This window comes from Hetaerina americana, unplaced genomic scaffold (assembly GCF_022747635.1).
Source record: "Hetaerina americana unplaced genomic scaffold, ioHetAmer1.1.p SCAF_2, whole genome shotgun sequence".
NCBI lineage: Eukaryota > Metazoa > Arthropoda > Insecta > Odonata > Calopterygidae > Hetaerina > Hetaerina americana.
Window position 1 is genome coordinate 36,109,997 of NW_027286763.1, and position 14,715 is coordinate 36,124,711.

At 34.0% G+C, this 14,715-nt stretch overlaps 1 protein-coding gene and 1 long non-coding RNA gene across 2 annotated transcripts in view; both read right to left on the bottom strand.

Annotated features, from left to right (window-relative positions):
* LOC139687815 (uncharacterized) lies at nt 1-1,457 on the bottom strand. The gene is made up of 4 exons (XR_011700666.1): nt 1,087-1,457; nt 856-1,010; nt 616-767; nt 1-528 (listed from the first exon to the last, which is right to left on the bottom strand). It is a non-coding gene; the product is annotated as an uncharacterized lncRNA (long non-coding RNA).
* Nucleotides 1,458-6,706: 5,249 nt separating this feature from the next.
* Nucleotides 6,707-14,715, bottom strand: part of LOC139687742 (3-hydroxyisobutyryl-CoA hydrolase, mitochondrial-like) — a 41,128-nt gene continuing 33,119 nt past the window's right edge. Inside the window, exons 3-5 of the mRNA XM_071585010.1 lie at nt 12,695-13,752; nt 12,077-12,219; nt 6,707-7,770 (exon numbers count right to left, since the gene is read on the bottom strand). Of these exons, the coding sequence (XP_071441111.1) occupies nt 7,750-7,770; nt 12,077-12,219; nt 12,695-13,748 (1,218 nt within the window). The 5' untranslated portion in view covers nt 13,749-13,752 and the 3' untranslated portion in view covers nt 6,707-7,749. The remainder of the gene's footprint in view (nt 7,771-12,076; nt 12,220-12,694; nt 13,753-14,715) is intronic.

The window sequence follows — 14,715 nt, forward strand, 5'->3', positions numbered from 1 at the left end:
TCTTGTATATGACAGATTTGTTCATGGTAAGGTCACAGAGTTCCTTCTCAGAGGCGTACTAATATCATGTTTTGGATCTAACACATTATTTGCATATTAACTACACGATATGAAGTAAAACAGAGATATATTTTCGGATAAATAATTGGCGAATACGAATACAAAATGTAAAAAAACCTTAAAAACGTTATCTACACTTATGTTATAATTTTTTTCAAGAAGCAGAAATTCACAGCATTTGTTCTCCTCACAGTTTATATACTTCGGCAGATTTTTAAAAAATTGTATCCGATTTTCACAAAGACATTTTAGAAAAATATTTCATTGATTCACATTAATTACAATTAAGAAAGTAAAATCACCAAGATTAGAAATACAACGCCTCTGGATACTAAACTAGGTCCTCCCAATAATTTTGACTGTTACTGTGGAATTGTGCATAGAAACCTGTTCACTGTTTTCACATATATACCATTTCCTCTTTAGTAACAGGACTGACATATCGTCAACTCGTCGCTGCTTTCGAACCTAAAGGAAATATTCTCCAATTAAATTCTGGTACTGATTTATAATACCACCTAGATCGAATGAATAACTATTAAATATAATACTTACACTGAAAAGATGCATGATGAACAAAAGTATTGCTCACACTTCCTGCAAGCACATTTACAGGATTCGCACAGATATTTTTCACAAAAAGAACACTTTTGATTACAGTAATCAAAAATGCCACAACATCCACAGGCTGGTTGAAATTGGGTCTCCTGACGGAAATAATTTTTATGTCATTACCAATTCAACTGCATGGAATTAAATGAGTACAAAAACTGGATCAAACTGACGCACTCATACCTCTACGCTTCCTTGAATATGCAGTTTGCAATTGCTATCCAAAACCATTTGCTTATATCTCCCAGCAGATACATTTACATTCTGCGCAGTTGCTAGCACACATTCTTTGCTTACTTTCTTGGGAGATGCTTTAAATAACATGTCTAGAGTTTTTGCTAAAATATAAAGATGATTATTCACATTCATCGCGTGACAAACGTGAACACTATTAACAGATACCCAAATATTTACCATACACTGCTTTCATATTCTGCTCTCTGTTGACCCCAGAATTAATTTCTTTTTCACCCACATGGGTTTTGTATTGAGGACACAAGTCATCTTCAGGTGAACGGCAACGTTTCCGCAACATAATGTAAAGCTACTGTTAGCACAATGGCTATAACTTCCTTCATACACTCAAGTACACAGGCGAAAAATAAATGTTACTCAAGTGTCATAGCATTTAGAACATGGCAAATTAAAGTTTTCTTTAACTTGCCTACGGCAAATTTATTAGCCTTTCCAAATAAGTAACGGAAGAGGTAAAAACGTATTCAAGAATAATCATACAATATTACAATCATGAACGACTACAACCGAAGTCCCGGGACACATTTCAATGTTCACCTGAATAAATCGCGTGACGTTGCTCATTTAATTCCGCGACTTTCGAACGTGGAACAGTAAAAGTAACTCATATCACAGTATCTATCATTATTATTAGTTCGAGTTGTCTTCATGTAATGTATTAGCTTTTTAGGCGGGGTTCTCAGGTTTCAATTCTGCTGTTTTTCCGGATTAAAAACCCTTTCGAGCAGAAAATTCCAGGAAAAAAGTTCCAATTACAATTAATAAATTTCCCGAGTCAAGGCTGCGAGGATTACTTATCATAACGACGAATGCCACCTCTACATAAATCTTGTTGGAAATCTTGAAAAACACCATTTCGCAACACATGTTACCAAGCAAAGCACAAAAGAGATTTGGATTTTCCATTTTTGTGATAACCCACATGATTTATATGAATCTTAAAGATGTACCATACATCAGAACAACAAATATAACGAATAAACTATATTACAATAAATTTTCATGGTTTTATAGACATAATAGGACACCAAAACCATATAGTACATACCAATTCTTAAGCACATATTTATGTTGGGTATAAGGTCTCCATACATACTACAGTAGGTATCTCACTTCGTTGAGTCACAAATTAAGTCCTAACACCCGAAGTGAACTCAAATGCATTAATTTAAGGGCAATAGCAGTCGGTCCATGGTTTGAGGGAGAAAAAAATTTTATTGGTGAATAATGATCAGGTTAACTTAGGTTAGGTCCATGTTATAACTTCAATAAATATTCATTCTTGTTCGACTGATGAGGCACTGCCATGATAGTAACTCACTATGAAACCTCAATGAATATTTGAAACTTGAATTTCATCATTTCACACACCTGAGTGGGAGAGTACATGACAACTTAGGTTTATGTATTTAAATGTGTAATTTATTTTTAATATGATAGGTAGGTTCAAACACAACCATTAATATGATTATTTCAAATAAGCTTCAGCATTAAAAAAGGGTTGTTAGCTTTTTAATGTCTATTTAGAATAGGATGGACATTTTTTTATTGAATCATTAAACTCTAATTTGTAAAAATATTAAAATTAAATGTAATAATATAGCACAAATACTGTATCAGGGTCAGTATCACTTAAATTTTTCAAGATTAGCTCCAGAAACTGTACCCAATTTTCTACCTATTTTGTTAAAACTTCAGATACATAATTTCCTTGGTGTGTAAAGGAGCACATTATGCTTAGACAATCTTGTACAGTGCTTGTTTCTAAAGATCACAGTCCCCCGAAGGGGATTCTCTAATCAAACTGGATGGAATGGAAAAAAATAATTTTTTCTTCAACAAATGTTGACAATATTTGGGAGTGGTGTAGCTACTTTGGGATTAGTTCTCAATGCTCAATGGGCTGGAATGTGGTATTTGTCTTTCTAACAGAGAGCTAGATCTGAATCTAGGCCATTACTTTGCATTTATAGCAAAGGCAAAGTTGGTTTGTTGTATGGATTACAATTTTTCCTGGAAAACCACAGAAAAAGAAACTGTCCTGATTGGTTCAATTTCACATGGTTTGGTGCCATTTTCTCGAGAAACAGTAAGGCAAGACAGGAGAGCATTTGAGAAGTGCTCTATTGACAATATTTATGAAAATGTTTGTATTGATGAATCTTGATGAACTGCACCATTAGCACGGTATTTCCATAGAAATAGGGAACAAATTATAGGCTAAAATTTTGATTAGCCTCAAAAGTTTTTGAAAATAATCAGAAGACTAAAAGATTACAATATATATTGATACATTTCCAACAGCTACAGAAAATTTTTCATAATAATAGAACACACTTAAGCTTTAATGCTAGAAACCGGCTAGCTTATTAAAACGAATACAGGGGATTTGTTGCATTTAAAAAGTTAAGTAGATGTGGCATTGCACGCAAGACAGACCTCATCAAGAATATACCATAAGAATTTGCAGAACAGCACAGACAGATTTAATCTCTAAATTAAAAAAAATATATATATGAAAGATCTGACCTATTAAGAAAAAACCATAATGGTTTAACTGAAAAAAATTAGTAATCATTGGAAAAAACAAGGCACTAATTATTTACATGACCTAATAAGAATTCCAGCAAGGATGACTGCTATACATACTGATACGAGAAATTCTTTTCCCTCTGTAAAATTGTACGACAGCATTATAAATAGCCACAAAAACTCAAACTACTTATAAATTGATGATAACTATAATTTTCTCTACATTTCCAAAGAAACTGCGGGAGATGCCGCAACATTAACTTTTAATGGAGTCATCCGCTAATGTGCTTTCCATTGCAACAATTTCAGTGTGAACATCATTCGCCTTGACTGGGATCATCCCAGTCAAGGCAAATGATTTTTACACCCTGAAGTTGTTGCATTGATTTCTCTACATTTAATGATAATATTCTAAACTCTCCTAATAATCCTACCCCCACCATACTATCCCATAACAGTTTGTATGGTAATAAATTGCTTTGCATTACAATTTCCACCATCCATTTTAATAAAAAGTGATCAGTGGAAACCATTACTTAAGGCATAATATATGATTAAATAATTGAATAAATATGTAATGACAATGGCCAGCTTGTAATATGCAGTTTACGCAATAGTTTTGAGAGTACTTTTCAACATTTCAAACATCTCTATGCAAATAATAGTAACACATAATTTGATCTCTAATTGTACCATGTATCAGTAAAAGCACATTTACGGTTTTATTTTGAACATTCTTTTATTTCCTTTTCTTCTTCCCATTGGGCTGTAGCCCAATTTTCTGGACAACTCTTATGGCCTGGAAATAAGTCTTCCCCCACATTTATAGTGATAATCTCAGGATAAATAATAGATTATATTCCGATTAATACGTTGTTTCCTCATAATATTCCATTATTTACACAAATTAGGAAACATTCCCAAACAAAGGACCCTTCAATACAAATATGTAAAAGCATTTCCCATATAGAGGTGAAAAGACAAGCCACTTTTGATCTCCTCGTTTCCATTCTACTTTTGTTAACTGGAATGGTGGCCTTATTCCAACAAAAGAAACTGAATATGAACTAACACCTGTAAAATGAGATGAGACACTGGTTTTCATAATCGAAATCTTCATGACACAGTAACTGCTTTTCATGCACTAAAATTAATCTAGCAGAATATCCTTTTACTGCATTCCACAGAATATAGAGTACACTCATAACAATTAATACTTACTTCTGTTTGATATTAAAGCCAGTTTGTAGTGCTGAAAATTCTGAGGCAAAATTGTGCGTGCTTCCTATATTGTTAAGTGTCATCACAACAGCTTTTAATTTTTACACAATGAAGACAAGTTTGTTCATAAAATTAATCAATAACTACTTCTTTCATTAAAAATGGGTACATTTGGCCGTAAAAATTATAAAATACAGCAAACGTAAAAATTTTGATGGAGACTTTTGATCATAGTACAGATTGCAGCATTATGAACACATATCTAGAAGCTAATTGTTAAGAAATAATAACCTAAATAATGATTTAATAATAGTTCATGTCTTTCTTTGTTTAACACTCTCAGTAAGAGATAAATCTCAACGGGTAATTAACTAACATCAAACACTGTTATTATATATTTTAGCAAAGAGAAAAATTTTAAGAACCCCTTCAAGTTTTATCAGAGATAGATACTCCCTGAAATAATAAGATTTACAAGTTTTTAGGGATTTTCACAATGTAACTCTCTATGCGGAACAAGAGGGATCTAGATGATGCATAGAAACAATTAAGAACATTAATTACCCAGAACAAATTTGATAATAGCAAATGAAAACTCTTTTCTTTCCCATACAATCATCGTCTTCATCCCATTTTCATACTGCCCACTCCTCATAACTTCACCCTCACCACTCTAATCAACATGGTATATGTTGATTAGGGAGAGGGTGAATGAGGGTAATGCCATATGCCATGTCATAGCATTAACCCCCATGCTGATCACTTAACTTCCACTTTTATCCTCATAGACTACACCATCTTTTCTCTCAGATTTTCATGTTTCATGAGAGTTCGAAGAATAGAAGCCTTGATCTTCCCACCACATTCCATTGTGTTTTGATGAAAACAGTTTCTCAAGCTATTCTGCCGCCATCATCAGGTCAGTCTCTTCCGACTTGAACATGCCAGCAGGATGGCTGGAGAAACTCTTTTTAGTTAGTGAAAGACACGTGTGTTATAAGAGGGAAACCTAAAGCTAAGCAACTTGATTACCTTATTCATCACTGAGATTCATGTTTTTTTTATTTTATATAATGATGCTTAACTGCTATTTATAATGCAGTGCTACCACTTATTTCTGATTCCAAAATTCCATGACTATCTCAGACTTTCCAGGCCAAAAACCATGTTTTCCCTATCCTAAATATGAAAAGCACCATGTACTAACATATTTAAATTATTATTATACTCTTCAATAATCCACATGTATATATGATAAAATGTTCCTCCATTTGCCTGAAAATAAAACGGTTTACAGGTATGTTACCCAATTTTTAAAATTAATTTGGGTAACAAGTATTTCATTATTTTCTACTTGAGAGAAAAGTTAACGATTCTTTTCCTGATTTAAAAGAGTGAACTATAATTCTTCCATGGATCAAACTGCACCCTAGTCATCCTTACTCAAATTACGGGCGCAATCATATGAAAACATACAGGTCTCCCAGAGGATGGTAGGAAACCTAGAGTCAAAAATCAAGCTTTCTCATTTATTATTAGCAAGATTAAGTGGGCAATCTAAAATATTATGAACTCAGCCTTCCTTTACAGAATGCCAAACACCTTTCATGCCATATTGGGATGAAGAGGATTAAAGTGAAGAACAAAAATTTTTGACAGTGATTAATCTTAAAATTCCTAAATTTTCCAGTATTCCAAATCCCCAAAAATTCCACGGACTTTTCCTGTCCTGTGGTGACAGTTGCCTGAAAAACATCAATAATTACGAATTGTTTATGGGAGGAAAAAATGATCACCAGAAGCTCTAGGAACATGCATGTGAAATTGGTAGAAAGACACTCAATTCATCTCTACAGAACCATCATTACATCCTTAATTTCTGGTTTTGATGAATAATTCTCCTATAAGGAATGTAAAAAATAAACCATAAAAACATTGCATTGATCAGACCTTACCACAACAGCTAAAGAGTAAATCTAATCATATATGAAAATGTGACATGTGATTTTCTAATTGCAAATTTTATGCAAAGTAGTCCAAAAATACCAGTCACATTCATGTAATTCTATTGCACACAACTTAATTCAAAATACGTGAAAAACCACCCCCGAAGTAATTTTATCTTGAAGGTCATTCAATAAGTTTTAAGTTTTTCACAAGGAAATATGAAAACAGGGTATTCTTCATTAAATTGAATCATTCCTTAAGCCATTTTTATAAAGTTCTTGGATTATTGTTTCATTTAATTATTCACTAATTAAAAGTTTCATACCAATAGAATTCATGTGCTTTGTGTCATAGATGCACATGTAGCTTTAATTAATCTTCCTGTTAATGAGCCAATATTTTGCAACAGAGGTTGAAATTACATTTGCTTGAAATTTTCTTTTTTCAAAGTACCTATTTTGAACAAAGTACATTTAGTGAGATTCTAGATTTTTTAATACAATAGCTGAAATATATTTTCAAATACATATATTAAATAGTTTCCATACAAAATTAATTTTTATTGTATAGGACATTCTCATGACTTTTTAAACCAATTATATAGACTTAACTGTAATATTAAACATATTACTTGATGATTTTTTAAAATTTCTCCTAAAACAATACAATAGAAATAATGGCAGGATTACCAGATAAAACTTGGCATGAGACTTGCCAATTCTAGCCACTCTATACATTATTCCATCTCAAATTGACAGTTCAAAATTGGGTGGTAAGCAAGCATTCCATTAGCTCTTACACGGCGACATATTTAATGCATATTAACGGAGAGTTTCAAATATAATATCCATAACTTATAACAAATCACATTCTTCATTAAATTAGCTTTCACTGAGAATCTTTAAATGCACATGGTAAAGCTTGATAATAAAAACATTTCAAAACCTATAATGTATTAATAACATAAATCATTTAGTGTCAACCACTGCATTATTTAATAATGCATTATCACTGGGTTATCGATGTTTGTACATAAGTACTATTTAGATTTCAACATATTCAGCTGAACCACCAAATGAATAATAATGAAATTTCAATATTCATCAGATATCAGAAGATCACTTATGATGCTGAGGCAGCAGGCTGAAAATAAAGAAATAGATATTAGAATTCACATAAAAATGTCTTTGCAAATAAGAATATCCCAAAAATATAGCAGTTAAACCCTCAAATTACCGTTTCCATTTCTACTGGAAAACTTGATCATACTTTCCTGAACAGAAGTAATTGCGTAATGAATGATTTGTCACTTACAAGAAGATAAAATGAACTTCGAAAGAAGGTTTTCTCTTTTTTGACTAATTATCAGATTATGTGGAACAAAGTAAAACAGTATAGCCGCATTTAAAATAAAACACAGACATTAATGAGACCTTATAATTAGATTTAAGGAGTATTTAAGTTATACTTTTTGCTATTCTTAAATGAATTAAGCTGATGCAGAATATTGAAGGACAATGAAAAAAAGCCAGTGAAATATTACATGAATTACGGAAAAAACTTTGAGGGAATGGAGGATTATGATTAAAGGCAAAAATATTTAAAAGTAAATCATGGCTAAAAAATACAGCAAAACCTTATCATTTCAAAGACTAAAATCTATTGTACAAAGATGTTTTTCATGATTGACATGAATTAATCTTAAGCTACATTCATTACTTGAATTGAAAATATACAATGATTCATTACTTAAAACAATATTCAATAAAAACCTACATAATATTTATAAATATTTGGCTTTCAAAAAATTTAGAAACATTTTATTAATTGCATTTTTCATTCGTCTGCAACTGAAATGCTCAAGAAGTTGTCTTTTATGGAAAATGTTTAAATATAACGTTTTATATTTCTGCAAATATTTAAGCAGCTTCAGCAAAATCTAGTTTAGAAATGTAGGATACAGGTTTGATAGAAAGCAACAAGAAAACAAATATGTCGCCAAGGCAGTTCAATGAACTTATGACTGTGGTAGATGGAGGCATGAGTAACTTCAGTGTTAATGATGTATATATAAATTCACCTCCTCTACATGGAAACGGTTTAGTATTGGTGACTGGGAGCCCAGCAGATCTATGGGAAGCTCTGGATAGCTTTAGTGTGGTAACAGAGAAAAATATTGAGGGTAAATATGTCTAATATGAAAGTAATTATTAGAAAAGAAGAATGGGAAGAAACAGCGCATAACTAAGTATAAACAGAAAAATACCCAATTATCCAAGTGCACTGCTTTGTATACATGTACCTTGGCTGCATGCTTGCCACAGGTGAAGATGGATGAAGAGATTAAAAGATGGGTGAATATTGGCAGGAAGGCCATTGATCATTTATACAATGTATAAAAAAAGTAATATTTGCAAAGGTACAAAGTAAAAACTATAATACTCCTCCCAATATCACTGCCAATAAGCGGAACTTAGGCATGGCAGGATAAATATATATATATATGGTTTAAAATGGTTGGGCATGAAGTACTTGAGGAATGCTGTGGTATAAAGTGGGGTAGGATGAGTAATGAGTTTGGCCATGAAATAAAATGGATTGGATGCAGAGGTAATATGTAAATATGAAAGAAGTGTGCTTTGTTGGTTTGGCGATTGTAAGAGAATGAATGAGAGATTTCATGAGTCAGATTGATAACACAATGGGGATTGTAACACTTAACAATTGCAATAAATCTATCTACACAACTGAATGAAGTTTTCTTAATATGTAGACACAATGTGAAGGATATGTATGGTGGTGCTGGACATGATTCCTATTATGGAACCTACTCTAAATTTTATTATACGTAAAGTAGATAGGGTGCAAAATATTTTTTCGAAAAACCTATCGTAAAATCATCCATTTAAATGAAAATTTAAAGCCATTTATCATGCCTAGAAAAATGTCCCAGTGAAATTCCCCGAGGAAAATTTGCATCACCAAATGTAATCACCTATCTCACCATGCTTCATCCCCAAAACAATGGGCTGAAAAACAATAAATTGCTATTGTTTTGCTCAGATTTTACAACTTTTAAATGGAATTTTACGGTTAATATTAATGGAATTCTTTTATTCAGAGCTCACACCATACCAATGGCATTTTTCTTTCATTAGAAGCTGAACTGTGTGTAGAATTGTCACTTATTTTTCTACTAGGCTGCAGACTCATTTCATAATATTCTATTTTATTTACAACCAATTCTACAGTTTTGTTCATTAATTCCTCGTGCTGAACTGTTCAAACTGTCATTAACAGGGGGAACATTTAAATTCGCTTGCTTCCTATGTATTGTCTTCATGAATTTCTTGGCCTTTAGTGTGCGCAAGTAACTTTCCTATACTATCAATTCTTTGGTTTCACACATAGTTTGGGCTAATGTTTCCTATGCAGTATCCAAGCTCATTTTTAAAAGTGTACCTATCTTGGAATTAAATGCTATCTTTGAGAGGGAAGGTTATGCTAAGATTTAAGAAACTGCAGGGATGCCACAACAGTAACTTTAGCAGAGTCGTGCACTAACGAACATTAAAGTACAACTATTTCAAAGGGTTACAATCATTTGCCTTGACCAAGAATCAAACCTGGATCACTCGATGTCTGGCTGAGTGCTTTAGCTAGTCAAGCTACCAAGGGATCCTAATACACTGAAATTTTAGGGGCTTCCTGCAGCTGTACTGGCTGAAGCACTTGGCCAGACATCAGGGGGGCTAGGTTCAAATCCTGGTCAAGGTGAAAGATTTTTACACTTTGATATTGTTGGATGGCCAGCTCAGATTTGTTAGCTGTATTCAGCAGAGAAAGAGAGAGACTCCTCACACTCAAAGCACTGGAGGTGTCCTCAATAATGACTCACTGGCATAAAAGAGTGGGTTTAGATGTAAAGCTCATCTTGCACCAAGCCCAATAGCACAGCAATATTTGGTTCAGACAAAAATCACATCCACTCAAAAACGTTTGAAGTGTCCAAAAGAATCATCCAGGGATTTGAACCCAGGACCTTCCATTCAGTAGCTGAAATCTCCACAAACTGAGTTATTAAGCCTTAGGTAACTGCCAAGAATGTCAATAAAAATGTCATCAGTCCATTTATGAGTTTACATTTTGGATCTGATATAACTGACATTAACGCACCTTAATCATCACATATGTGTACACTTAAATTCTGACTTATTGGACCGGATTAAAAAGAAAATAGAGCACATTATCTTGAAACTGCACCATTAGAATGTAATTTGAGGGGGTAGCCTATGGATATCTGAAATGCTGACATTGCTAACGGAATTCCCTCTAAATCTAGGCAGATTAGGGGGCAACCTTCAATTATTATTGGATGATAGCTATGTAACAATCATATACATATGATATTCCCCTTATAATTACTTTGATAGATTTACCTAAAAGTATTATTTTAACCTTTAACATTAGATTACTCAATTATTTTAAAGACAAATAACCTACAAATTTAATACAATGGTACAAAGGAATTTTTTAAGTGTTGATTGAACATCACAGATGAGTGTAGGTATATCCACTTAGGTATTCTGGCATGATAAATCCATGGGAAGAAGAAAATATATCGTAATTTGAATTCCTTGAATATTCAAACATTTTTAATTTTAGTACAACAATTTCAGAGTGTAATAATCATTCGCCTTGACCGTAAAGCAAATGATTTTTACACTCTGAAATTGTTGCATTGTAATGCATATCAGCACATGACTCCATCTAAAGTTACTGTTGCGGAATCTCCCACAGTTTCTAGTAATATGTTTAATTTTATATGATGAACAAATTCAAAAAACTGTCAAGGCAGTTCTTTGAATTTTTCTAGAGGAAAAAACCTTAGAGTTTGAACACTGGCTTGAATCTCGTGGATGGAGGTTCAATGCACATGACAACAATCTTGTGACATAGTATGCACAGTATTTCATCACATTATATTCCTCCTTTAAGGGTTCTAGAAATTCACAGGGTAAGAAGACACATCAGTAACTTAATGGTCAAAGCACTCTGCCAGAAATCCTGTCAAGAGTGCTTCAACCAATTCCCATATGATTTCAAACTTTGAATTTGCTGCATTTCTGTGATGGAGAAAATCTCACCACAGATAATGGGCCCATGATATTTTGGGTGATTCAGCAATTTAACACTGCACGACTTCATGACAAATTTAGTTTTATATTGAATAGTTCAATTAATACACTAGCTGTATTTAACTGGATTTATCATACATTTCTACATTATTTACGATGGAAAAAATTATAAATGGTATAAAAATCACAAGGAAGCTCATTTATTAAATAAATTTTGATATTTTAAATAGAAAATGTCCTGATTTATAATATATTATGAGTAGTAACACTATGAAATACTATAATATGTAATACGGATAAGATAACATTACCAGAGTAAAAAGATGAGCCAGATCATGTTCGTCAGCATCAGGTAGAGTTACAATTCGTTCCACATATTCTTTAGACACTTCCTCCAGGGTACGAGGATTCCATGAAGGCCTCTTGTCCTTATCAACAAGAATAGCACGCACACCTGTAATGCAAGCAAGAAATTTGATACACACTTATTATAGAGGTAACTGCACCCACAGCATTTCGTAATGTCTTTAAATTTAAGAATTAGCCAGATTTGATCATCAATTGAAAAGTATGCATTAGCCAAAATACTCCTTCAAAATAAGAATCAATGGCCATAAATAAATTTTGGGTACCAAGTAGGGATGATTGATCGGGTAGATATGAGAACAAATGGGCATGTGATACACACATTACGCTTTGCTTTTAGCATTATAAGAAATGAGACAATACTATGAATTTGTATATTTTCAATAGTGTGATGCAATGAAAAAATACAGTTAATATTTTAACAAAGAATGACAGTGCAAATTTTGGTAATATCAAACCACATGGCTATACTTCCCCATGAAAAATTGAATCAAGATAATGATGTTAAAATGAGTAAAAAAATGGACATAAGTACATGGAATGGCATTACGATTCATGCATACCTTCCTTGAAGTCTCGTTCACAGGACATTCGGAAGGATATAAGAATTTCCCGGCGAAGACAATGAGCCAGAGGTTTTGTAAGTCCCAACTCCATAGATCGATGAATTACTTTGAGGGATGTTGGAGAGAATGTTCTCATAGCAGCAAGACACTTCTTAGCCAAAGGAGAGCCATCCTGATTGAGTTTCTTCACAACTGCTTCCACGCTACCTTCACTGAAGATGTCTTGTATTCGTGCAAGTACATCTTCACTGAGCACACATTCTTTCTTTCCACCAGAGGCAAACTCATGCTCGTTGAGGAGGGCACGGATCTTCTCATCTGAGGGATCATCCATTTCCAACAGCTCGCGTTCCAGAGTGTTGAATCTTTCGGGCGCAATTACGTGGGACACCAGCCCCACATTCTTTGCATCCTCAGCTGTTATGTTCGTCCCTGTGAGAGCAAGGAAGAAACCGACTCTGTTGGGCAGCTTGGAGGCATAGCCTGATGCTCCATTGTCTGTGTAGAATCCAACGGCTGCTTCTGGGAGGCAAAAGGTGGCTCTCTCGGAAGCTGCAGCAAAGCGACAATGAGCAGCTAAAGCTACCCCAGCTCCCAAGGCATGTCCTCTGACTAAGCAAACCGTTGGCACGGGCATGCTGGCCATGAGATTGAAACCCCTGTAGCCTTCACGGAAGAAGGAGAGGCGGCCAGATTCATTTAGGGATGCTATGCCCTTGAGATCTCCACCAGCACAGAAGGCTTTTCCTCGAGATGTCACAAGAACCAAACTGGGTCCGGAAAACCAGTTGGCAAGGGCGGAAGACAGGAGTGGGATGGCTCGTGTACTAAGGGAGTTAAGGGCTTGGGGACGATCCAATTGTATAATAGCCTTCCCACCGATAGTCTTCTCCACGGTGACCCCATCAACTGTCATTGATTCAGAGGGGCTGGCTATAGATGGTGTGGGAGCCGGAGCAGGGGCAGCAGATGGTGAGGCAGAGACAGAGGAGAGGGGTCTGCCCACCATTCGGATTCCGGGACAGCTTAAGGCCCTGAGGAAACCCATCATGATCCTGTGGGAGATATCAAGTTTAGAGTTAATGGAAGTTGGCAAAGTTGGGCAATGAATCTTTTCTGACAAATATATACCTCCTACCCATAGTATTGCAGTTTTTCCAAAGTTAAAATTAGAGCATATCTAGCAAGCACCACGATGTAATGAAACAGACAATGATAAATTTGCACATGCAAATATTTCAGGCTTTTCCCCAATAGCATAGATATTCATGATCAGATACTAAAAAAAAGTTTTCAACATTTGATTTCATTTTTAAGTAATTCATCTTTCTATAGTCCAGGCTTTATTTTCTACTAAAATAACTATGCTTCTCCAAAATTCCATGTTTTACTGCTGAATCCTAGAATTTGTTTCAGGATATGTTATTTTATAGGATATTCTCTTTCCTGGTTTTCAGGAATTCATAGATGGCTGACCATCTTGTTCACATAATACTGCATTTCAAATAAAAGATTTAAGATACTTTAAGATGCATTTATTAATGCTTCAATAATATTAGAAAAACATCACATTTATATGAATATTATAATTACCAAGGCCTTTATAATGCCTTAAATGGAGTAGGGAATCATCTTTCCATGCAAAAATGAACATATCACAATGATTGGATGGTATTCAGTGTATTATTCAATATCAATTAGGTATCCATTCAAAATATTTACTTCTAATCACGATTTAAAGTATTCTATGTCCAATGGCTTCAAAGCTGCCTTGAATGAATGAGCAGGGATTCGCTAAATTAATTTTCTCTTTCTTATATTAGGGCTCGTCATGGGTCCAAGTAGGCTACCCTTGATTCATGGATGGAAGGTGCACTTTCTTTTCGCGCTCATTAACGAATTCATGCAGTTCTTGCGATCTAATATCTTTTCGCTTGTTCATGTTCAACATCCTTTTACAGGATACAATTTTTTTGGAATAGGACGTTCCTCCACTCGAATACATACGTATTTTTACA